Below are 25,570 nucleotides of genomic sequence, written 5' to 3'. Positions count from 1 at the left end.
TTCACCTTTCCTGGTCCTCCTTCCTAGCAGATCCCTCCTTCGGAGCTCCCCATGACCAGCCTGGATCCTCATCCTTGTACTCCTGTGTCTTTCCTCAGAGAGACTTTCCTGACTGCCCTAATTGCAAGTCCCCAAGCCACCCCGCCCGTCACGTTACTGCTAACAGCACTCTCTGAAATTATTTCCATATTGTTTCTCTTACTAGGAAACTACTCGAAGGCAGGAACCTTGTCAATATTGTTCACCGCTGTATCCTCAGCACCTAAAAACTACCTGTCGCAGCAATGAATAAGTGGAATGAATGAATACCTGAGGACTGTCTTCTTGGGGAGCACTCTGGCTTAGAAATAGATAACAGTTTGTCAAGCAAAAGCACGTTAACAGCGTTTTTTATCTGACTGCTGAATTGTTGGCCTCCTACTAATCTCTGGAGTAGACAATCACAGGATCCCCGGCGAGCCCAGGCGCGAAAACCTAAACCCGCAAGACCATTCCACGGCTGTCGGCGTGCAACTGCGGCTGCGCGGAGCGTCGGGAGGGGCGTGGCCAACCCCTTTCTCCGGAAGTGGGTCCAGAGCCGGCGAGAGGATGCGGCGGGCGGGCTAGAGCGGCGCCGGCCGGGCGGGTGGGGCGACCGGATCATGGAGGCCGAGCAGAGCTTCTCAGATATCTGCGGCGGTCGCCTGGCTCTGCAGTGCCGCTACTACTCCCCATCCTGCCGGGAGTTCTGCGTCAGCTGCCCTCGGCTTTCGTTGCGCTCGCTCACCGCTGTCACCTGCACCGTGTGGCTAGCGGCCTACGGACTCTTCACCCTGTGCGAGGTAAAGGCTGGTCGGCCCCTCCCCGCGGTCGGAGTTGGGGGCTTGGGTTTGGAAGGGCCTTTGGGGTCTTAGGGTCGAGCCCGGACCTCTAGCCGAACCCTCCTAACGTCGTAGGGCCGGAGGGCGAGAAGTCGCTGGTTCTGGGGACGCCATTTCGCTGCCGGACAGTTCTTTTCATTACGTTTACTGAAGTTTGTGCTCGTGTACTTTACCCCTGTCTGGGGTCGCTACCATGCTCTGTGGTTCCACCCCGCATACCTGTTGTCTGTGCCCGACAGCCTAAAACTTTAACTTACACGTGCTCTGAGTCCATGCTCATAGTAATTCAGTTTCAAGAGTTCAGAGAACTAAGTGGCTCGTCCTCATCCATCACTTCCACTCCTCAGAGGAATCACTGCTAACAATGTCTTATATAGTCTTCTAGAAACTGTCTTTGCCTCCACAATGTGTGTGCGTGTGTATATACACACACACACGAGTTATTGAAGAGCTTGATGGCAGCTTTTTTGGTTCTTCCTAATCTCTGTTTTTCAAGGCAATTTACCCCTCCCTTCCCAACTTCAAGTTCTTTCCAAAGAATTATGAAATTTCAGAGATGAGTGCTTCCTATGCTCAGTTTCCAGACTCAATCCTATTTTCGGAGCCTCAGTTTTTCACATATCTCTAAAGTGGAATTAATATCTGCCATGCCAGCTTCACAGTATAGTGAGGGTCACGAGGGATAGCTTTGTGATAGACCTCAAATAAAACGAACGATCCTAATTGCCCTTTTCAGGATGAGTTTAGTTTCATATATGGTGCCTTGAATTGAATATATTATTCTAGGAGTGATCTGACCAGAACTAAGTGCAGCAGGGCTATTTATTTCTATAATTTGGATATTGTTTCCATTAGTGCATCCCTTAGCTTTTTTCCATCAGAGCCTATTTGAGAGCATGGTAATTTAGCATAGATATATGCAGAATTAAGACTGCCCTAATTTGTACCAAATTGTATTGAAAAGTTTGTTCGTAAGTCAGTTGAAATGGCTCAGTTGCCAGGATAGTCCTTCCCCCTCAAAATAAAAAAGATTTAATTTATAATATAGTTGAATTTTAAGACTAGCCTGCGTTCTGACCATGTGCTTATGTGAGGAGGAGGGAAACGATAGTTTATTAAATGCCCACTAATTGCCAGCTGCTTTACTGAATGCCTCCTTTCAACTTTAGAAGAAAAGGAAAGCTCAGAAAGAGTAAACTTATCCGAAATCACAAAGCTAGTAAATGGCATATCTGGGCTTCAAACCCAGGCCTGTCGGACTCTGAAACCCTTTCTTTTCCACTATATTATGATGTCTCCTCCTTGGGGAGGGCTTGCTTAGGCAACCTTTTTAATTAGGAGAAGTTTGTTTTTATGCCAGTTCCTTTTGTACTCATCTCTCTCATCCTAGTATATCCCACTTACCCCCATCGAGCGCCTAGGACTCAGTAACCTCATCTTCCTTTAAACTCCACTGTGACACCTAAGGGCTCTGTGTACCAAAATTTCTTATCTTTCCCCCCCATTCAAAACTATTCGTCAGAGTAATGAATCTCAGCTAGGAGTGAGAAGAAATCTCATGAGGAGTTCATTAAAACGTGGCTTAACTTCAACCCAAATGAATATTGAATTGTTAGAATTTCAGACAGAAGAAGGAAGTATAAAAAATGCAAGTAGTAATGAAGTTTTGGGCAGGGATTACCTTATTGAAAAGCTGATATGGATCAGATTCTCTAGGCATTTACTGTTCTTTATCCCTTCTTTCCTTCCAGTTTTTGAATTCACAGTTCTGTTAAAATTCCAAGTTTTTACCTTATTTATTCCAACATGGAATGTTCTTCCCCCTTTTCTCAACTAAGTATATCTGTCAATAGCCGCCACCTCCTCTGCACCAATTAAATTCTGCTTCCTTGGAAGTCTTCATGGGATATTCCTGTGTGCTTTAATCTTTCTCTTTCTGGCTCTCTCTTTTAACCCTTTCTTAGGCACTTATTGTCAGTATCATGGTATTCTCCCAAAATATTTTATATGTATTAGTCTTGCCTCTAATAAATCTGTAAGGGCCAGAACTGAATTTTATTTCTCTCTATCCTTCCATAATGCTTATTCAGTTCAGACTATGTACAAGATACTGTACTAGATACTGGGCATTTAAGTAACTCAAAGTAGATATTTCTGGATCATCAGAGACCCAGCACATAGATTTCTCCATCCTCCATTCATTGATCAACAAATAATTATCTAGCACAGAAGTCAGCAAACTTTTCCTTTAAAGGCCAAATAGTAGATATTTTAGACTTTACAGGTCTCTGTCTCATATTCTTTTGTTTCTTTTTCTTTCTTTTTTTTAAACAACACTTTAAAAATTGTAAAAACCATTCTTAGCTCAAGGTGGACCAGACAAAAACAGATCTCAGGCCCAAATAGTTTGCAGACCCCTGATCTAATACTTACTATGTGCTAGGTAGAAGAAAGTTGAAAGGTACTGTCAAAGAAGACCAGAGCCGGTCAGTAGTTAAGGCAGTAAAAACAGATTTTATTCAGAAACCAATGCAGTAGGAGAAGAGAGACCTCAGTATAGAATTGGGCTCAATTCTGAATATAGCACGGACAAGTGGGAATTTATAGCCAAGGAGCAGGAGGGGGTGGGTGGGGGTAAAGAGAGATTTTGGCTAAACTGACCTGACAGGATTCTTGCTGAAGGCAGGCCAGGGTGATCAGATAGCAAGAGTGGGGGTTCTCTCTAAACTGACTTAGCAAGATTCTTGCTACAACTTGTTGGGCAGTGCAGGCCCAACAAGGATGGAAGCCAAGGCTGAAGGTTTAGAAGAGCTTGACTAGAGTTAGGTCAAAGAGGGCATCTTATCAGTAATAAAGAATAGTAAGACACTTCCTTCCCTCAAGGAATGACACTCGTAAATTACTGAATCTCTTGATTCTAGATCATCAAGGATTTTTTTTTCTGTGCCATCCTTCTAAATAATAGCTTTTTGGAAAAAAAGAGAAAACAATGCCACATGAAAGAAACATACATCAATATAAAACACATTTCAACTTCAGAAATGTTAAAAGGTTGTAAATGTGTCTTAGAATCAAAGGAATAAATACCATTTTTTGAGCCCTTAATACATTAGTTAGTCATTTCAGTTAGTCAGTCAGCCTGCCTTAACACATGATTTAGTCACAACCCAAAATAATGAAAAGAGCCCTATATGATAAGATCTTTATTATTTAACAAAACAAGAATTCAGGAAGTAGGAGGACTCTAGAAGTGACTCAGTTGCTTTTGGTTCTTTTCATCTTACTGCTTCCACCCTTGGTGTACTCTACTTGTCCTCAGCCTAGCTTTCCATATGGTCCGGCAGAGACTGTAGTAGTTACAGGCATTAAAACCTTTGTATGAAGGGGCCTTCTCTTCCAAAGATCTCTTTTTAAGATGGACTTATTTTTCCAGAAGACCTCCCCTCACATCTCATTGCCCGGAGTTGTCTGTGTCCATTTCTAAACCAATCATTGGCAGAAGGAGTAGGAACCAATCATGATTCACTCCAAGTTCAATTAGGAAGGAGGAGTGGCTGTTGAGTATTGTCTCCTACACTGTGCTAAGCATTTTATTGTTCAGTCTATGATTTTGCACTATATAGTCTACTAATGGAGTGTGAGAAGAAAAGATCTGAGTCCTTAAGTTGCAATTTTGGAAGAGAAACCTCAAGAGTGGTGTAATGGTGGATGTTTTCCTGATGGAGGTTTTCCTCCCCACACTTATCCATTATTTGTGTGGGTGTATTTCATCACATGCTTTCATAGCACTTCAGAGCCCAAATAAAAGTGATTTCCTCTTCCTCCATGGATGTTCCTCCCATCTGTTCAACTCAAAGCAAAACAATGGGTTTTTTTCTGCATTGCCTGGAGTTGATGTATTAAACAGCAGATATATGTGGAGGACCATTTGGTAATCTTACCGCCTGTGTCTGGCTCTCTCTTTAGAACAGCATGATCCTCTCTGCTGCCATCTTCATCACCCTCTTAGGCCTGCTTGGTTACCTCCATTTTGTGAAGATTGATCAGGAGACTCTCTTAATCATTGATTCCCTTGGCATCCAGATGACTTCATCTTATGCCTCAGGCAAAGAAAGTACCACCTTCATTGAGATGGGCAAGGTGAAGGATCTTGTCATTAATGAGGCTATTTACATGGTAAGTATTTAAGTGGTAAGTATTACAGGCCTCTCTGGAGGAGGCAGCCTATGGGGTATGCCTGGATCTGAACTGAATCTTAATACCTAAAGTATTTGATGTCACAGAATTAAACTTGAGGACTCTCTGTTCTAGTACTTGCAGTGTTTCCCTTTTAGCTGGCATATCTATAAACGATAAAAGAAACGTCCCTTTATTTTTAAAGAGATGCAGTGGGTTTTCATGGATAGGGAGTCAGCATTTCAACTTGTTTCTAACCCAGCTTCAAAATTATCTCTGGTTGTTGTTTTGTCTCTTTTCATTTAAAGAATGAGAATATACTTCTCCCTCACTTCAAAAGCTATCAAGTGTTCTACTACTTAGAGATAACCATTTATGAAAAAATTTTGAGCCATCCCTTGAAGAAAAAGAAAACAAAATGAGTTTCACTTAGATCTCTGCTATCTGGTTTATTTTCTTACAGCAGAAGGTCATTTACTACCTCTGCATTTTATTGAAGGATCCAGTGGAACCACATGGGATATCTCAAGTAGTACCTGTCTTCCAGGTGAGCACCGAACACTGAAGTTTCTTCTCCAAAGAAGTCCTCCACCTTTCCCCTAGTCTGCATATCCACTGCTAGTTATGTTCAGTAGGAATGTGAAACTTTTGTTGTGAAGAGTAAAGTATTTGAGGATACTTGACAGCTATTTTTAGTGAGAATTAGGATTTTAGTTATTTCAGAAGTTCCTTTCTGAGGCAAATATAGGCTTCCAGAAATATTACAAATTTATACATATTTTAGAGAAAGAATAAATATATAGCAACTTCTGCCTATAAATTACCATTCATCTACTTTGACTCTGTCAGTCTACCATTATATGATTTTACATAGATGGTATTGATCTATACATACTGTTATACACTATTTTGTATCTTGCTTTTTAAATCTAATATGCATATTTTCATGCATCTACAAAGGCCATTATACTTACTATTTTAAATAATTATATCATGTCGAGTATCAGTTTATTTAGCCACTCTATTGCTGGTTTTTGAAATCATGCCCAGGTTATTTTTTGCTTTGCTCTTATAAAACAACACTTATACAAACATGATGATAATAAATTACTTTATAGGTATATAAAGTATTTATGTATGCAGTTAACTCTGCCTCACTGCACTTCTCTTTTCACAAAGGATTTAAGGCAGCTAAGCTAAAATTCTTTTGCATTATAGTTCAATTATTTTATTAAAGCTTATGAATAGTTTCATAGAGTTTTACAGTGTTTCAGATTTGGCTCCAGAGATTGGACAACGTTACCATACTTTGGGGAATTTGTACTTGTTTTTCTACAGTCTTGGTTAACAGTGGGTTTAGCTATTTTTTAGTTTAGTATGTAGGTAAGGGAATTTAAAGTTATTAAATTTGTATCTCTTTAAATGACAGAGACTTTTCTTACTTCCTTTTAAGTATTACCTAGCAGTATTTCCACTTGTTTTAAACTATTCCTCTCCTCTATTAATCAAGTAGAATCTAAATATTGATTATGCATTTGTAACTATTTATATATTTTAGGTAGTAAACTTTTATTAAATATGCTTTCCACATATATTTTTCCCATTCTGTGGCTTTTCTTCTTTTTTTTTCTTTCTCTGCTTTTTTCTCCCCAAATCCCCCCAGTACATAGTTGTATATTTTAGTTGTGGGTCCTTCTAGTTGTGGCATGTGGGACGCCGCCTCACCGTAGCCTAATGAGCAGTGCCACGTCCACGCCCAGGATCCGAATCATGGAAGCAGAGTGCGTGAACTTAACCACTTGGCCACGGGGCCGGCCCCTCTGTAGCTTTTCCTACATATGAAACTGCCCTTATTGTCCCTGAGGACTGTTTCACAGCTTGTGACGTTTCCTGAGAGGGTCTGTCCTTATTATTCCTCTTGCTTGCTCTTAGGTGGAGGTCATGAAGTTTAGACAGATTAAAAACTGTCTTTTGAGCTTCACACAGTTGACAGGCTGGGCTGTGGGCTCAGTCTGGGACTCCTCCCAGAAAGATGCTGTGAGGCCTGAACTTCTGCCTCTCTGACTCACACTCATGCCAGTTAGACCCCTGGATGTGGGTGAGAGATTGAGGTTGCACATGGAGGCAGCACCACTAGGCACTCTATTACATTCATCCCGACTCTGCATTTCTCCCCTTTGGAATTCAGAGTGCCAAGCCCCGGCTGGACTGCTTGATTGAAGTCTACAGGAGCTGCCAGGAGATCCTGGCACACCAGAAAGCCACCTCAGCAAGCCCGTGAGTCCCAGCATTCAGAAGGCCAGTATTGTCTTCCATGGGAGATGACTCCTAAGCCATAGTGGCTGGTTTATTTTCTGTATTCTAAGCCATCAGATGGACACAGTCCTAGGAACCAGTATGGATGCAGTGGATCTCAGAACCATAGAGAAGGTGACTGGAAACCTAATTCACTGTGTGATGTTGAGCCAAGTATTTATTTGTATTTTAGCGTTCCCCTTATAAGGTTTTGCCTACCTTACCAACTGAGGAGAGACCTTATGAAAGGATATGTCAAAAGTAATGTTCACAAAGCACTTTGTAAAATTCCTAAGCACATTCAGGTTTACTTTCTGTTTAAATTTGTGGAACAAGACAATGGGAAACTGATATCAGATCTCTTGAGAAAGATAATTTCCAACTGCCTAGTACCTCTGTATAGAAGTTAAGAAAAAAAGTTCTTCGGGTACTGGTTAGCAGGAAAAAGTATCCTACAAGAGACTAGTCTCTGGCCACCCAGCTCCTGTTTTCTGTACAGGGTTAATTTATGACAACTTTCTTAATAAACAGATCTCCTTCCAAAACATACACGATAATTGCCTGATTCACAGACAGCTGCTTTTTATTGACAAACATGAAGGTAGCATTTCAGTCCTGGGTGTCAAGCACATTAATACCCTTCCGTTACGCTGCATTGTCTGTGGTTTCAAAAACTTCTTTTGCCAAGAGGGATGAGACAAAAGGCCAGACAGAAATTCAACTTTGGTTTCCAGACACGTTAAAGAAGGATACACACACAAACTACAGAAGGCTTTGTTTATAAGGCAGTTTCTTCTGTATAAAATTAATAAACTTTTAAGGGAGGATTCCTGAAGGGTTGGGAAGGAGATAGGGTGAGGGAAATAGCTTAACCCCCAAATTCAGTATGAACACAGCTCCATCCTCACTTTTTTGTGGGGATCATATATTTTTTTAAAACTCCCAGGTAGATAACATCCTCATTGACCATAGGGACATTCAGGATGTTACAAAACCAGAGCTGTAATTTCTGCCTTTTACACCAGCCCCAGAGGGGTTATTGAGGAACCTGTGGGACATGTGACATGTGACTTGTTCGAGGTAGAAATGTCTCAGCTAGATCCCAAATCCTGGGTGGAGGGCAGGAACAGAAATGGGAGATAGCTGTAAAACTGCCAGCCTTGCAAAGTCAAGTTCATTTAAAAGAGGCAGACACTCTGTTGTGCTTTTTTTCATCATGCTTGTCAGTTTAAAGAGTGAGCGGGGACACTTACAGCAGCTGAGGTGTTCAGATAAACTAGTTCCAGCCTTGCAGTTTTTGCAGTGTGCAACACACACACACACTTTGTTGGGGTTAAAGGCTTGCTTCTTGTATGCTAAACTCATACAGTTTTCAGCACTGTATTGACAAATGGTAAGACTGCCTTAGGGCTATGAAATAAAACAGTTTCTCCAATCTGGGAAAATCAGAGTATGAATGAACTCTTTCGTCTTTTTTTTTCCTGTTAGGGGAGGGCAGAGACAAAGATCACCTCCTCTGACTCAACAGAAGGTCTCAGTTGAGGTTGAGGGGATGCTGGTATCATCAGGAAGACAAAAGGTGAAGGAAACTTTCTGTTTCTTTTACCTGATGCTCTTAGGCTAGGACAGATACCACATATGTGCCCTCTGCCCTCGAACTAATTCCAGCGGAAGTTCGCCAGAAGTCTTGAAGAGCCCAGGTGCCTGGAGGGGTCTTCTGTTTCTGACTCATTTTTGGTGGCCTCACAGAGCAGCAAAAAGCAGAGCACATTTGCTTGGTCTTTCAAAGAGTGGGGGAAAAGTGATGACCACCTCGTCCTACAGTAGTGAGCACAGCCTTCACTGAGCCCTGTCCAGTCATTAAATGAGACAGGGAGAGGTCAGGATGGACCTACCCCTTGCCCTTGCTTGTACTCAGTTGGGCTGACAGTCCAGTGTGAGGGAGATCAGCGTCAGTCTCAGCAGGGACAGCGTCTTGTCCTGCAGTGATAGGAGCTGCTGCCCCAGAAGGGGCACTACAAAACTACAAGTGCCTATTCGTTTGCAGTAGGGGAAGGGAAAGGAAGCCCAGTTTTAGTGAGTTCTAGGCCTTTGTCAGAGTTCAGGTGAACGGAAAATTTTAGTCCTATGCTGTTCAGGGATGTTGGGAAAACTTCAAGTATAAATCCCCACATAAGGACCATATACGATATAAAAAGCACTGGCCTCCCTGAGAGTATCAGTGCAGAAAGCCCTGACTCACAGCATTGAGGCCCTCAGGAACCTGTTTGTTCCTGGAATTAGAGAGCATCCAGAGCTCAGTATTCTTGGGAAAAAAAGTTTTTTTTTTTACTGGGTCTGGATTTTTAAAAGTTGGGCCCTGAAACATACTATAAGGCACCTAGAGAGTAAAGGCTTCAGGGACACTAAAAGACACATTTCACAGAACGAACCGGGGCTGGGGTGGGGGTGGGGGGTTGCAGGGAGGGCTGTTAGACTCATCACAGTAGTATCTTTCCCCAGGATGCACATCTCTAATCCTAGAGGCACCAGGTGGGGGGGGGAGGGGCAGGAGGAATATTCACAGCAATGTTGGCCCCTTGGCAGCTCGTGGAACAGAAGGAAAGAACTGTTGTCCATCCAGTTCCCACGGCTGGCGGGCAGCAGGCGGGCTGGTGGGTGGGTTCACAGTTGCAGAGCAGTGGTTCATGTAGCTGGCCATGATGAAGGTTGCCTCTGCAATCTAAGGAGACAACAGAGAAACCAAGGAATTGAACTAGCCTTGGCTTGAATTGTCACTTTCTCACTAGCTGTTATGTTGGGTACATAACCTCCCTCGGGTTCAGTTTCTTTCTCTCTTAAAATACCCACCCAGGAGAAAATGTCCAAAGGGGATTATTACTGTGAGGTTCAGAGGCCCAATGAAATGGGCACCTGTTGGTCTGGAGGTCCTCTGAGATAGACCATACCCCGCCCTGAGGACAGGAAGAGCAATATTCCCCTCTGGTTATCTCCAAGGGGGCATCCCTGGAGGAAGGGAAGGGCTCTGGATATCCTCTCCTTTGGCAGAGGTGGTATTAAAAGGAGAAAGAGGTTTGGCAAACTCTAACTTTAGGATTGAAACAACAGGGTTTCCAGTTACTCAGAAGGGAGTCAGGAACTATAAATCAAAATTTAGGTTATTTTTGCTAGTCAGCATTCTCTGTACTGAGAAGGAACAAAGCCTTTAAAGCAAAAGAGGTCTTTGGACCATTTTCAAGACCACAAGGAAGGGGGAGCATGTGCAGATTGTCCCACTTTGTGACTAGTTTTGGCACTGAGGAAAAAGCTGCCCTGGCCCTGGGCCTGCTGCAAGGAGGGGAAGGACGGATGGGCACCTGACTCAAGTCTGCATGGCTCGGGCTTGAGAGAACTCAAAAAGACAATGTGAAGCGCACAGGAGTAGGTGGACCAGAGTGAGTTCCCCACCTCAGCCAGCCCCTCATCTACCAGCTCGACAGTGACTGCTGAGATGAGACTCCACCTGAACCCTTTGGAGCACTGACTATAGACAAGGTGACAAGTTTTATTTGAGACAGGGCCCTTCTAGAGTACTGTCATAATTCCATAATTCCAGCTTCCTTTCTAAGCTCCCAAGCCTGCCTCATCATACCAGATCAGAGTAAAATGTTTTAGCAGCTGTCAGACCCACCTTGGGAGCAGCCATCCGGAAGATCAACTTCTCAATGTGACCTTTTCCAGAGCTGTGGTCTGGATTGGATCTAATCACAAGCATGAAGTCATCCCGACAACCACCAAAGGTCATCACGGAAGAGTAGGGATAAGTGACATGCACTTGCTGTGGGAAAGAGCCAGTTAGTTCTGGGGAAACTTTCCACCTGCCTCCTGAGCCAGGAGCCAGCAGCCCCTGCCTCTTCTGGGCACAGGAAGCCTTAACCAGGAAGGGAGAACTCTAAAGTGGCCATAATTTGGAGATCTACATCTTGAACGTCTATAAGCTTTGTCTGGAGGACAGCAGTGCTTGGGTGGGGCGGGGGTGGGGTAACCATGGTCACTTAGCTCAGGCCTTTGAGTCCAGAGAGGAGAAGAAAAGACACTGTTCAGGAGAAGGAGGGGTCAGGGAGCCAGCCCTCATCATTCCATACCATAGTCTTGTGGTCAAGGATGCTGACACCATCCTCATTCACAGCAATCCACACCAGAGCATTCTCCTTGGAAGACAGCTGTGCAGGCTGGGGAAACAGGAAAATCCCATCAGACATATCCATAGCTAGATTCTGAACCATAAGAGCTTTCTGAGGAAGAAGGCACATCCAGGGATCTGCTAGGCAGTAATTTCCAACCTTTTCCTTATCTTGGAAAACATAAAAGATGGTATTTGTACAGCATGCTAAAGCAAACAGGAGGCATCTGGCCTTGGGGCTCTGGCCACCTGTGAACTATCCTGAGGAGGGAGGGGATCACTTTCTTGGAGAACCTATAGCCCACCCTGCCATAGGACATTGGTTGGGAAGCTCTGTACTGCAGAACAAAGGCCAGCCCTAGCGGCTCTGTCACAGGCATGGAGAACAGGCTGTTTTCTCCTAGCTCTCAGAAACTGACAGCGTTCCACCAAGGTCTTTCCCAGCTGAAGTGCGTGTTGCTTCAACCAATTTCCTAGGGACTGTAAAAGAAATAGGAAAGCAAGAATGTAATCTTATGGGCTTTAGGCCCTACCAGGGAGCAAAGTGACCATTTGGTGGACAATTCCTGGAATGACTAATTTTCCCAGCCAGGGCTGCAGTAGGGCAATCCAGATTTCCTCTCCCTCCTACCCAAGAGGCTGGGGAGAGAGACGGACAGACAAGTCACCTTCTTCAGAAACTCCCCAACCTCCCAGACCAAGCAGGTCCCCCTGTTATATGCCATTATAACATCCCTGTAGTTTTCCTTCATAGCACTTGTGACAGCTTGTAAAAGAATTTATTTATATTTAGGGAAAACATTTGTGATTATCTGGTTAATGTCTGTCTCCCCCACTAAATGCGAAGCTCCATGAAGGCAAGGACTGTGTCTGATTTACTCACCTCCTGTAACCTCAAACAACCAGCACAAAGGCCTGAGACACAGTAGGAGCTCAACAACTTTTTTTCTTAAAGATTGGCACCTGAGCTAACATCTGTTGCCAATCTTTTTTTTTCTTCTTCTCCCCATACCCCTCCTCCCCGCCGGAACATGGTTGTATATTCTAGTTGTGAGTGCCTCTGGTTGTGCCATGTGGGACACTGCCTCAGCAAGGCCTGACGAGTGGTGCCATGTCCACGCCCAGGATCTGAACTGGCAAAACTCTAGGCTGCCCAAGCAGAGCATGCAAACTTTACCACTCGGGCATGGGGCTGGCCCCAACAATTCTTTGCTGAATGAATGAGTGAATGTCTATTGTCTACTCTGTACCTTCAGTGAACTGGATCATGATCCAACTTCAGGGACAGGATACTATGATTATGTATAAAGTTTGTGCACACCAGACACCCAGTGAAGAAAAGTTTTGACTGAAATCACTACCAGCCACCTGGCCTTCATGCAGGAGAAATTAACTGTTGCCTGTGCAGTTAGAGTCCCCTGTGGCCATGCCAAGTCAGTAGAGATGTATTTGTTTAGGTTATACATTATTCTATCTTTCAAATTTTTTTTTAAATGGAAGCCTTCTTAAGCAGGCTATCAAGGCTGAACCCTTGTGTGTGAATTAGTTGATCCTATCTTTTTTTTCAGGGGGAGCATTGAGAAAGAAGTCAAAAAAGGAAAGCTGAGGGTCATTCAGAAATAATCCTGGCCCGAAAGCAATGATCACAACTCTGCTCTGGACCATGGAAATCTGGAGGCAGCAGAAATGGGTGGAGATAGTGACCCCTGCTGGCTTCTAGTGTGCAGGCAGGGCTGCAGCCTGGACGGGCTCAACCATGAGCAGATGGGGACAGCAGCTCCAGGAGAAATTTAGGGTGTGGTGACCACTGCTTGCTCTGGAAACCAGCAGCACTTACCTGAGCAGCAAAGAGCTTAGCACCAAAGAAAGGCCATTTCCGGGCCACTGTCAGGTAGATGCGGATGCACTCAGGAGGGGAGCAGCCTTGCAGAGCTGCCCACTTTGTGGTCAGCAGATCTGCCAGGTGCCTGGTTGGGATGGATGGAGAGAAGGTGCCAGTGAAGTGCCAACATGTTTTCATTGAAGCTGTGAGGCCTTCCCCAACTCTGCAGCCCAGGCCTCCCCAACAGGAACTACCCTCAAGACCCTGCAACCTACCTCAGCTGTTCAGGGGGTGCCTCGTGTCTGTAGCGCCTTGGGTAGAACCTGTCTAGGACTTGCTGGAGGTGATGCTGAGCCTTGGCAGGGGGTGTGCCCCCAGGGCCCGGCGGGATGGGCCTCTCCAAGTCCCCATACTCTACCTGTGGTAGAAGCATATGGAGGGACTGGTCAAGGATCTGGAGGTGGGTGGGGTGGGGGTGGGGCTGTTGGAGAGATGAAATAAACCATTACGTCATTACTTTATTGGGGGTATGTGAATGGATGTGAAAAACACTTCTTGTGAACAGACTTTACCTCAAGTTTCATCAATGCTAAATCCTAAGGTCCCAGAATGTTATAGATTGTCTAGACCTACTTTCATTTTGCAGCTAAGGTTAAGTGCCTTATCCAAAGACACAGTTAATCGGTGGCAGACAAGGGAAAACTATGTAGAAATTCTGGCTTCTGAGCCAAAAATCTGAGATACAGGATTGAAGATGCTATAGATCCTAGAGCACAGGAGAGTGTTCCAAACGTGGGCTTTGCACTCAGACACCCAGCTCAAATCCCAACTCTGCCATTTACCAGCTTTGTAATCCTGATCAAGTTACTTAACCTCGCTGAGCTTCAATTTCCTCATCTATGAAGTGGGGATGAGAACTAACAAGGATAAGACATACAAAATGTTTAGCACAGGGCCCTCTATAGAGTATTCAGTAAATGTTTATTATAAAGATCAACTATTATCATTTCCCCTTCCTCTGCAGCATGTAGATCCAGACTCTTTCTCACTGGAACCATGAAGGTATCCCAGATGCCTCTGGCAAGACGGCCTCCTAAAGGTCAGAGGGAGAAGAGTTGAAGTCTGACTGCATGTTCCTCCTCCTAATTACACTTATAATGTTTGACGGTTCTAAGTACAAATTTTATCACAATGTTATGTGATATACATCATTTAAGTATCATACTTAGTACTACCCTGTGGGGGCAGGCAGGGAGGCATTTTTGTCTTTAGTATACAGAAAAGGAAACTAAAGCACAGACAAGTAATGCGACTTGGCCAAGATTCACAGTGGGAAGGTGGCTAGGACTCAAACCAGGTCCCTGGATCCCACTTGCAGAGCTTTGCACATAGCCTGTATCTGCAGTGAGGAGCCCTGCTGGGTCAGGAGTCAGCTTCCCTTCACAGCAGGGACCGCAAGGTGGCCCTATTCTCGGGCACCACAGGATCTGCAGTCTCCAATGTTTCAGGCTGTGTGGTGCATTCCACCTGAGTCCAAAGGTGGTGTCCTGACCTTCTTGACTCCTGAGGAGAACCTTACCTGGGCCATCAGGGCAGCCATCTCAAGAGCCAGCTCCTTGTTGACAGGAAACCTCCCTGCCACTATCTCTCCACTAGTTTGAGAGGCGAGCAGCAGCCGCTCGCGCTCCGTCTCCCCTTTGACTTGGCTCCGAAAGTACAGCCTGCAGGGAAGAGAGTGAGAGGAAGCCAGAACTCAGCTGGGATCCCAACTGGATGAGGCCATCTCTGCATCTGTTTATCTTGATTTCCAGAGAAAGAAACTTCTCTTTTTATACCATTTGTGAGCCTATTTTCTTTTGCCTCCAGAAAAATTTAACCAAGCATGGCACAGAGGAGATACAGCACCAGCAGCACATGGTTAATTCTGAATACACCATTACCCTTAGGGGATGTGGTGAGGGAATCTGGTACCGGAATCACAGCTTACTAGGGAACTGGATGAGTTAAGATTCCAAGAGACTAATGGAAATTATTTGCCTGGGGACATATCTGGGATGGAATTTTCTTCCTCGAATTTATAAAAAGTCAGGATGTCTACTGTATTTCCCGGAATTGGTATAGAAGCCATTTACTCTTTAGCCTTAAATATCTAGTGCTCATACAAAATTTCACTGTCATAACATAACACATGCAGCCATCCCATAAGATTGGCCTGTTTTCTTGGCAGGTGTGTTGTGTGGGGGTGTGTACATGCAGTACATGGACTGAGAGCCTGAGCTGCCCAGGGTCTCACATAGGATCAGCAGAGCCATCCTGTGCCCCAAGTTAATGACCACCATGCAGTGTTGTATCTGTGGACCCCCTGCTTGTCCAGGAGAGGCCATCCAGTTGGGGAAGTGACAGATGGCACCCCAGTGGCAGCCCTCATGCTTGGCCCCACCCTTGGGCAGTGCTCAGGACCTGTTTTTGTACATCAGCTTCACAACGCGCGTGCCACCCTCAGACTTCCCCGAGTGCAGCTCCTTCAGGGCTTGTTCCCACCTGGAGATGGCATCGCAGATCTTGAAGAGGCAAAAGAGGAAAGTCAGAAAAGCCCCTGATGAGCTGGACTCTGGCAGAGCAGCCAGAGCAGTAGAGTTGAGTGACTGTCCTCCATCAGGAGGCTGACCTGCAGGGCCTCATGTTCCTGGGACCCAAGGTCCTTACAGTTCACTCACAGACAGACAGACAGGTGTAGCCTGTGCATGGCGTGAGTGGTAGAGCATGGAACGCTGCCTCCACTGGCCCAAACACCTGAGGGGCCTCCCAGGAGGCTAGGCAGGCCTCAGTCAAAAACCAGGGCCTCACATCACTGGCTCTGCTTCCATTCCCCTGACGGCTATTCTCCTCTTCAACAAATACACCCAGAGGCCTACTGTGTAACAAAGACTTAAGAGACACCTGCACATTTACAAAGAAGATATAGGGCATAGTTTTTCCAGGCAATGGTAAAAGACTATAGAAGCCTTTGTCCTGTTGCCATAAAGAAAGCAGACACTGGAGCCAAAACACTCATGCTCCTCAGGTGCTACAGCACATTCCCACAAACACTTAACACCCCCGTGGCACTAATACCAGACCACGTATGTGCAAGACAGGCCTTAAATCCCTTTCAAGGGCCTTTACCTGCAGAGGTACTGTAAGGATCTACCTCCTTAAAATGTGGTTGACCCTGTAAGCACAGCATACATGGTAAAATAGGTGCCAGTGTACAACATGGCGTCCAGTGGGCCTGGGCATAACAGTTGTCCACCCACACCCGTGTGTGCGTAACTGGCAGCAGGTTCGTTTGGGGCTGCTGCTGAGAAGTGCCTCTCTGTCCTTCTGACACTGAGCTGAGAAGCAGCTTTCCCTTGGATGCTGCTCAGCCACTCAAGGGAGGAGGGATCTGGGGATCTTCTCTCCAGAGACAAGGGCCCAAACAACTTTTCTCTGCCTATATGGGTGCATTTTAGTTTGGCACAGAAATGCTGGCCAGGGGAGCATCTTGGGCTCAGCACCAAACAGGCTGTGGAATAGTCAGGCACCCACCAGATGGGCTCTTTCCCCACCACCAAAATCCCAAAGCCCCAAGGTGGCTCAGGAGGGGCTCAGCTGGCCTAGTGGGAAGGCCATCACCTTGACGCTCCCCTGCAGGCAGTGTTCCAGGTCCCTGCCAGAAGGATCGTCCGTGAAGAGGGCAAAGCCAGAGTGGGATGACTTTCTCATGCCTGTCTCCTGGTTCAGCCGCTGGAGGAACTCATCAACTGTGGAGGAGCCGTCGAAACCGACCACCTGCAGGGGAGAGGTGTTAGTCCCAGAGGGCACTTCCCGAGTGGGGCTCATTAGGACTAATGGAGGGTCTGAGTCCGGAAGGTGGAAAGATTTGGCTGAAAGGAGCAAGGGCGAATGCAAAAGCCAAAGACAGTTGGTTTCCATATCCCCATGCAGAGGCTGAGTGTGTACGATGGGCCTGCCCACTGTGACCAGGAGTCGGACATAAGCTCTGCTCCTCCTTCACTGTCACTCTTTCAGAGGCCCTTTCTCATGCCACTTTCTTGGTCAGTGTCTCAGCTTCCCTGTTAATGCAGTGGGTTCAAAGGATCTATTTCCCAGGCACCAGACAGTGGAGCACTTTTGTGTTTCAGACTCTCTTCTCCCTCCACACTGGCGCTAACGACCCCCAAACTGGCCTCAAATCCCAGGCCCATCCTTTTGCTGGTTTGCCTATTAAGAATCGGCCAAGCCTAAGGAGGCTTAGCACCCACCTGGCCCAAAGGTGTTCTCCTCTGGGATGGTAAGATGAGAAGACTCGGGACAGAGAGCACGCCCAGCCTCCTCACCTGGTAAGTCCCATTGGCGAAGTGCACGGGGATGCTGAAGGGCAGGGAGTGGTGGAAGGGGTTACGCAGCAAGATGGACACCACTTCCATGCGTGACGGCCTGGCTTCCCGCTCCCCAGTCTGCAGGGTCCGCTCCACTGCTCGCTGGCAATAGGTGGCATACTGGCCAGTTTCATTTCTAAAAAGACAGGTGAAAGAAAAAGGGAATACTAGGGAATCCACTCATCCCTGCATCCTGCTCCTTACCCAGACCAGCCAGGACAAAACCTGCAGCTGGGAAGGCTGTGAAAAAGCCCTGAAGACTTGGGTCTCAGGTGTTAATTTGTCATTCAGGTCTTAGATGCTGCAGGTTGCTGGCATGGATATTTTCTCCAGAAGCCAGAAAAGCATGGCAATAGAGAATGAAAACTTGGGGACAATTTGGGGGTATTGTAGCTTCACGTCAGAGTCCCCACAAAACATCCATGTGTAGCAGGATTGGTATGCAGAGAAGCCCAGGCATGCCCAGATCTCCACGTGCCCATCTGTGAACACAGCAGTGGGTGAGGTCTCTGTGACCACGGAGCTCATCTCAGTGGGTAGGGATGACCTGATCCATCCTAGTCTTCCCCCATCCCTCTCAATCGTGCTACAGTAGGTAGTGCTGGAGTAGCAGTGGAAATGATGCTCACATACCTGGGATCTGCATGGCGCTGGAGCTGCTGTTTCACATACCAGAGGAAGTGGTGCTGAGGCAGGAAAAGTGGGGCACACAGAGCCAGGAGCTGCCAGCACTGTCAGGGAATAAGCAGTATAGGGTGAATGCTGGGTCTGCAGTGCCACCAGCCCTCACAGTCCTGAGCCACAGAGCCTTCAGTCCTCTGTCTCCAAACCAGAGCCCCGAACCTTCTGTGGATACCAGCATGACCAACTTAGTCAGGCTTTGTCCAGACTAGCAATCACACAATCTGACTGTGCACACACATCCAGAAGGGGCGCAGAGAGGGCAGCTGTGCCAAGGCAGCTTTGAGCACTGAGGCTACCCACTGGATACTAGGCTCACAGGATACCTGCCCGGTCACCTCCTTCCACCTTTCCCTCCTCCTGGGCAGCCTCTGCCAATGGCTCCTGTCAGCTGTTCTGCCCCATGGGTGCCCACCTGCATGAGGGAGTGCTTCTGAGGTGGGCGGCAGCTGGTCTGCTTCATGAGTTGGCAGTAGATCTCACTCTGCAGCTCGGGGTGAACCAGGCAGACCTGCAGTGCTGTCTGGGCCAGGGACACGTGGTAGTCCACCGAGGCGGCTTCCACTGGCACATTGATGAAGAGCTGGCAGGACTGGCAGGGAAATGATGGTGGGCACAGTCCCTTGGTTATCATCCTCTGTGACAGTGGACAGACTGCGTGCCCCCAGGGCTCATGGAAGGCTCCAGTTCATGACAGAAAGCCCTTTCTAAGAGGGAGCATTTTCATTGCTTGATAGCATCCATGCTTGCTGAGAAGGCTACTTTTGGATAGAATCTTTCCTTCTCTAAATGTTTCCATTACATAAAAGCAAGACATTTTCATTTTTTTAAAAAAATAGAATATTCAGACGGGCACAAAGAACATTCTAAAATAGGTCAGAATCTCTCAGGTCCAGAAGCAACATAAACCTGGCCTTTCCTGCTGTTTGCTACAGGAGGAGGGCGACTCCTCAAGGAGAGTCACTGGAGCTTCCCAAGGGCTTGTGGATGAAGTCACTGAGCTTCCGGCCTCCCTGCTATAAAGAACGTGCTGGGGACGCTGTGGGATTCTCTTTCCCTTCCTCTTCAGATCCCTCTGTGGGCTTCCCCCTAACTGCCTGGGTCCCCTCTACCCAGGTATCACCACAGTGGGCAGAACTGCTCCAGGCAGAGCCTGGGCACATGGCAAGGGTGCCCCCAGCCAGTGGGCCTGGGCTCCGCTCCCACTTTACCTTGAAGAGCTTGAGGGCCTCCGTCTGCAGGGCCTCGGAGGGCAGGGTAGTGAGGGACGTGTACAGCCCGTCTTTGCTGTAGCACAGCATAGGATGCTTCCAGAGGGGGGAATCTGCCCAGAGCACAACACCAGAGAGGTGGCAGTGAGCACTGATGAGGGAACTCGCCTCCCACCCGCCCCCACTTTCATCTGTGGGGCAGACAAGGGTTTAACTGTCTGGGACACGTGGGTTGTGCTGGGTTTATGTCTGCAGTGTGGGGTATGCAGTTGTGCACTGCATTTAGCACACTCACAAGCATGGCTTACAGGAAGACAGCTACTGCTTTCCCCTGGGGCTGCAAAGGGGTGAGTGTGCAAGGCTGTGGGCAGCTGAGTGCAAGCATGTGTGTGCAGGGAGGTCTGGAGGGAGGAACATGTGTATCAGCCTGAACAAACAAGCCACAGAACAGCAGGAGAGGGTCAAGTGTGGTGGGTGCTGTTAGTTCCTCAGGGTCCTGAGAATCAGTAGCAAAATAAACACCCAAAATGCCCCAGACTTAGGTTAGTCTGACCCCAAGTTAGGCTTCATTTATTGATTAACAAACTCTAACTAGAGATTAACCAGCTGCTTCCTTTCCTCAACTCTCTGCCCAGCCAGCAAAGTTGCAAGTCGAACAAAGTAAAACACTGACCCAGGTCTCCAGAAAGTCTGCTTCCCAGACAAACTCCCCTAGACACAGAGTGCTCACCTCAGTACCTTCACCAGAGGCAGGGGCCCTGCAGCCTGGGCTGGGCATGCCTTTCTGTGGCTTAGACAGTTTTAAAACAGCTTTGGAGTACAGTAGGGCTTTCTTTGGTTCTGGACCAACAATTACCCAGCCACCACCCTCCAACCCAAGCAGCGATGGCCACCCTTGCGTTACCTGGGTCTCCCTCACCATCCATCAGTTTTCCAATGAGCTGCTCATAGGCAGTGCCCACCTTGGCACTGGGGCCACCGGCAGCCACTGTGAGGTGGTAAAGCCACGTATCCTGGAAGAGGATGGAAGGCCATCTGATGTGGCTGGGTGGGGAGAATGGAGGCAAGAGCTCCAAGGAAGCTTCCTTGAAGGGGGCAAGCCCAGGTGGGGGTCAGCTGGTTTGGCTGACACAAGTCAAGGCCACCAGTCTCTAAAAGGAAAGACTCAGGATCAGGTGACCATGAACCCACGTTTCTATCTCATGGCCCCAGTGAAGACACATTGGTCACTGAGGGTGAATTCAATATAAGGAATATTCCCAACCAGGGATACTGGTTGCCAAAATGTCCAGGAGGGAAATAAACTTGAATTTTGGGAAGCTTGGGGGAAAGAGAGAAGGGAAGATCAGAACCACAGGTCCGAGCTTGGCCGTGGGGCCCAGCGCCCTCCCTTACCTTTTCATGCTTAGTGCCAATGAGGAGGTAGGTGGGGCTGTGCTCTGGGGGGTGGATCACCAGGGTGCAGTGGGAGGAAAGCAACCGCCCGGTTCCTCCAGCCTCATAGTCCTCGTCGGAGTCACCGGATCGATCTACTTCTTCTATGCGCGCATCCCGCACAGGCAGACGGCCCAGGGGTCGCTGTGGACACGAGCCTTCCATGAATGGAAGAGCCAGCAGGGGATAGGGGAGTCTCTTTTCTCTTCCTCTGACCCCTCAGGCCCTGCAGGGCTGTGTTCATGGACGGGGACAGATGAGAGGATGGGGAGAGGCAGACTACAGCTCCCTGGCTGAGGTTTGCTTGGGGAAGCACGGAAGACCACACAGGCAGAATCTGTGGGCCATGCACACTGGACATGCACTCTGGAGGCATGCAGACAGCTGGCTCTGTATTTGTTGTGGGGTTAAGTCGGGTAGAGGGTAAAGCTGGGGCCTTCCATCAGGACATGGAGCCACTGCAATGTGGTCTGGGGGAAGAAGAGAGTGGGTGCTGCTGGGAGCCAGGACATACCTTGTCCTCATGGCTCCGATAGTAGTAGAAGGTTCTCCCAACAAGAGCACACCAGACCAGCTTGGAGTGGCCATGTTTTACCTGTAAGACAGAAATGCACCAGCATTATCAGAACTAGGTGACCCCAGAAGTAAATCCAGGACTGGCAAAGAGAAGCCACAGAAAGGCAGATGTCAAAACCCTTGGTCAAACTCAGGTCCTTAGTGGAGATGCCACCCAGACTCCCTACTACGGGAACCAGCCCTTTCACAGCAAGAGGTCATGGTGTGTACCATGTGACACCCATCCATCTTTGTACAACCTGCCATTAAAAGATTAACCAGGCCAGTCAGATGTGCTGTCCCAGGAATGTGAACGTGGGAAGAACCTGCTAGTCCACAGAGTCTATAGCTATGCCGAGACGGACGCTGAGAGGGAGGGAAGGGCCATGCTGGACAAGGGTAAATCATGAGGGAACAGCAAATGCACAGGCAGAGCGGACTGACGTGAATGCAGACTGAGTCAGGAAGCAGAGGCAGAGAGAGCCCTGGAGCACTGAGCTTGCTCATAACAGTAGCTCTGCTTCCTGATGGCATGCTGGCTCTCTTGTTAACTTCCCTTGACTTGGGGTTAACAAGTGCTTCTCTGCTCCTCACAACCAGAAGAGCCCTAACTAAAATGTTCTTAGGGCTGGCCTAGGACATTATCAGTCTTTGAATGGCCACACCTACCTTGTCTAGGTAGCAACTTCCCACTATTCATACTGAGGCATGGTGGGTACAGGTGGGGGTGGGGGCAACTCCTAATGACCTCAAAGTGGGTATGAGACATTCCCTTCCCACCTCCGGCTTGAGAATAGCTATTGTTCTGACAACCCTGATCCCTATCTCCACGGAATCATTCACCATCACCTGTGTGGTTAGACCATGCTTGAGGCCAGCCAGCTAATCACTGGGAGAAAATTCCTGGAGAACCGAGCTGTGTGCAAGGAGGGAGACCCACCACCCCTTAGCACTTCTGCTCCTGGCTCCCCTGACACTCAGGAGGCCACATTCTCCCCCCACCAGCCCTACTCATACCTTGGTCAGCCAGCCCTTCACAGTGGGCTTGGTGCCAGCCTGAGGCAGGGCTGGAGGCCCAATGGCCTGGACCTTTAGCAAGCTCTGTAGTACTCGGATCCATTCCTCCAGCAGGCTGGGTGAATCAGCCGTCAGGTAATAGGTTTTCTTCTCACAGATGAGCTGTGGAGAAGTGAGGGATTGGGGACCGGGGGCGGCGAGACAAGAGGATGGAATAACAGGGAGCTGGCTCCGAGGTGGCTCTAATCCCTTAGCCATGGGGCCTTCCTTCTTCCCCCGGGTACTCCCTCCCTTCTTTTCCTCCTCATCTTGTTCTCCTTGTCTCTATCTTCATCCTCTCTCTCACACTGGCTCCTCTTCCTTTCCTGTACTCACAATTAGGATCACATCCACGTGTTGATGTACTATCTTTCATACATGCCCATTTTGCCACATCTTTGTCTCCATCACAGCCATATCCAAACCAGGCACCTCTTTCATCTAAAATACTAGCTGCTAGGAGCATGCTCACCTGGAATGTCTGTGCACCCTCCCCTCGAACAATTTGGCAACGGGAGTTCAGCTCCACTTGACCTTGAGGTTTCCGGATGACATCACTCTGTAAAGAAAGGAACAGGGAGGAAAGAGCTTGGAGCCTTAAAAAGCACATCATTTGTCCTCATATCTTATTCCAGGTCACAGGCAAAGGGGAAACCCCAAGCTTGCCTGGGCCATGGCATGATGGGTAACTTGTTCTAGACCCTGGCTCAGGCTAGATGGAACAGCGATTAGAGACAGAGGTCCTTCTGACCTGGGCCTCAAAAAGGACAGATTTAGCCTTTAAAATTGAGTCAGAAGCCACCAGGTTGTTACTGAGCTATAAAGCCCTTAAATTCTTCCTACTACATCCTTTATACCAAGTTGGCAAATCAGTGGCATATACATCACCATTACCATTTCCGGTAGCACTGCAGACATTATTAATCAATCAGAGCATGCCTGCTCATTGAGTGATATAAGCCCAAAATCCTTATCACGTTGTTCTAGACAGCCACAATCAATCAACTGGAGTTGCACAAAAGACAAGGCCTCTTTAAAACATTAACATCGGTTTTTCAGGGAGGTCCTGTCAAACTAGGTCCCAACATCCAAGGCTCTCTAATTCCAAACAGTCCAGAAAGGAGGTAGAGAAGGCAATGGGCTTGCCTGTTAAAACAATTAGATAACATGAGGGCAGCTTGGGAACAGTTCTTTTATGGGACCAGGCATAAGAAGAACTCAGCTTCTGAAGGAAGAAGGAATCACTCAGCCAACTTGTCTGGAACTGCCTGTGACCACCTGGTGCCTGATTGCACCGTGAGAACCAATGACCAGCCTCATGGTCCCCATGTGTGGCTCTAAGTCTCGGGGGCCCAGCCAGGCTGTCTCCCCACACCTGCCAGACCTTTGCCCTCCAGCCAAGGGCCACACTGCCCCTCTTCCAGGCCCTCTCACACGGTTTTGGGTCTGGACTGGGGTCCTTTCAATGACAGTCCAGGGGTAGGAGGGGCTCACCGGGGACTTGTAGTACATAATCTGCCCCTGTCTCAGGACAAACCAGCGCCTCTTCCACGTCTTCACTCGGCTCCCCATTTTCAGCAGGTAGCCCGACTTCTCCAGTGACTCCTGCACGGGTGGGAAGGTGTAGGGGAGAAGAAGGGTGGACAGAAAGTGGACATCACTAGGGTTCCTGGATGTGATTGCAGTATCTCCCCTGCCAGGTAGGTATTCCCAAGTATCACACAGGCCAAAATGGCCCAGTTGAGTCACTGCTTTGTCATCAATTAAAAAAAAATAGAGTACCAACTATGTGTATTTTCAGGGCACCGTGCCCAGCTAAAGGTTCAGAGGACTACATAAAGCATGCATGGTCCTGCTGTGGAAGTACTCCCACGCTGGCTGGAGACAACAACATCTGACCAGGAGAAGACGGTGGATCAGGGGCTGCACACGGGAGAGGCTGGCTAGGGAGAGCTTCAGGAAAGAGCCAGGCCTGAACTGGCCTTGGAAGGAAAAGTCAGCCTTTCCTTCAAAGACGAGCTGTGAGGAGGAAGAAGGCCGTTGCAGGCATCAGGGAAGGGAGAGGTTTGGGGAACAATGGGCACCTCAGCCAGGCTGGGGCAGAGGGTTCGTGGAGCGGGGAGACGGAGATAGGGCGGCACAGTGGTGTGGAGCAAGGGCTGGGGAATGACATCTGCATTTACTGCTGGCTCTGGCATGTAATAACACGTCTCTGAGCCTCAGGCTTCTCATCCATAAAATGGGGTAATGATCCTGAGAGGACTGTGAGGACAAACGCGACTGCCCGAAAGCACTGAACATGGTGCCTGGCACACAGGGAGAACTCAGGAGATCTTGGCATTCAGCCTTCTAGGGTCAGTGTGGAGCTAAAACAAGACAATGTGTGTAAAACTCCTCCTGGGCCTGTGGGCCATGGTGGGCTTACAGCAACTGGCCGCTCCTGGTTTGCTGAGGAGCTCAGGAGGCCCCCTCTCCTTCCTCCCAGGGTCTGTGTGTGCCTGACTCCATAACTGCACAGCCCCCTCAGCCTGCTCCCTCCCTTCACCAATCCCAGGGACCCTGCTCTCACACAGCTGCTAACTGTGTCTTGTGCTCAGGGCCCCAGGCAGCCTCTGCTGGAGGTCTGCCCCCACCCTGCCCGCCTCGGCCCCCATCTGTGTGGGGCCACGCTCCCAGCTCACCCCGCCCAGGCCCAGCCCGTCCATGGAGTAGGATGAAGTGCGCTGGAGTTTGTGCTCAGGCTCTGAGTAGTCACTGTCCAGGGAACAGGCGTCCGGGGGGATGGCGTAGTCGCCCTCAGAGCTCAGCGAGGACATGGAGACACCTGGCCAGGGGAGAGGAGTCACCGTCCGGGTCCCAGGTCTTCCTCAGCTCATACAACCGGGGAGCTGCAGAGCCCTCCTCACCCACCCAGG

At 48.1% G+C, this 25,570-nt stretch overlaps 2 protein-coding genes across 13 annotated transcripts in view; one reads left to right on the top strand and one right to left on the bottom strand.

Moving 5' to 3' along the window:
* Positions 1-205: 205 nt before the first annotated feature.
* Positions 206-8,784, top strand: PIGH (phosphatidylinositol glycan anchor biosynthesis class H). 2 transcript variants are annotated; one of them, XM_001499883.6, is made up of 4 exons: positions 206-821; positions 4,827-5,036; positions 5,500-5,583; positions 7,225-8,784. In XM_001499883.6, the coding sequence occupies exons 1-4, from the start codon at positions 642-644 to the stop codon at positions 7,315-7,317; spliced, it is 567 nt and encodes a 188-aa protein (XP_001499933.1). In that variant the 5' UTR covers positions 206-641; the 3' UTR covers positions 7,318-8,784. The 2 variants fall into 2 exon arrangements, with proteins under 2 accessions (XP_001499933.1, XP_005605320.1); XM_005605263.4 differs by having other exon boundaries at positions 543-821; positions 5,536-5,583.
* PLEKHH1 (pleckstrin homology, MyTH4 and FERM domain containing H1) overlaps positions 7,897-25,570 on the bottom strand; it is a 50,559-nt gene continuing 32,885 nt past the window's right edge. For all 11 annotated transcript variants that reach the window (XM_070249653.1, XM_070249649.1, XM_023627970.2 and 8 more), the window contains exons 11-29: positions 25,337-25,479; positions 24,150-24,260; positions 23,128-23,214; positions 22,617-22,778; positions 21,559-21,639; positions 21,006-21,188; positions 20,515-20,623; positions 19,611-19,723; positions 18,815-18,991; positions 18,352-18,449; positions 17,677-17,854; positions 16,973-17,128; positions 15,776-15,876; positions 14,895-15,036; positions 13,591-13,733; positions 13,331-13,460; positions 11,456-11,542; positions 11,002-11,148; positions 7,897-10,053 (exon numbers count right to left, since the gene is read on the bottom strand). In XM_070249653.1, the coding sequence (XP_070105754.1) occupies positions 9,892-10,053; positions 11,002-11,148; positions 11,456-11,542; positions 13,331-13,460; positions 13,591-13,733; positions 14,895-15,036; positions 15,776-15,876; positions 16,973-17,128; positions 17,677-17,854; positions 18,352-18,449; positions 18,815-18,991; positions 19,611-19,723; positions 20,515-20,623; positions 21,006-21,188; positions 21,559-21,639; positions 22,617-22,778; positions 23,128-23,214; positions 24,150-24,260; positions 25,337-25,479 (2,510 nt within the window). In that variant the 3' untranslated portion in view covers positions 7,897-9,891. The remainder of the gene's footprint in view (positions 10,054-11,001; positions 11,149-11,455; positions 11,543-13,330; positions 13,461-13,590; positions 13,734-14,894; positions 15,037-15,775; positions 15,877-16,972; positions 17,129-17,676; positions 17,855-18,351; positions 18,450-18,814; positions 18,992-19,610; positions 19,724-20,514; positions 20,624-21,005; positions 21,189-21,558; positions 21,640-22,616; positions 22,779-23,127; positions 23,215-24,149; positions 24,261-25,336; positions 25,480-25,570) is intronic.

The sequence above is a fragment of the Equus caballus genome, chromosome 24 (genome assembly GCF_041296265.1).
Source record: "Equus caballus isolate H_3958 breed thoroughbred chromosome 24, TB-T2T, whole genome shotgun sequence".
Classification (NCBI taxonomy): domain Eukaryota; kingdom Metazoa; phylum Chordata; class Mammalia; order Perissodactyla; family Equidae; genus Equus; species Equus caballus.
This window is presented reverse-complemented; position numbering and strand designations above follow the sequence as displayed.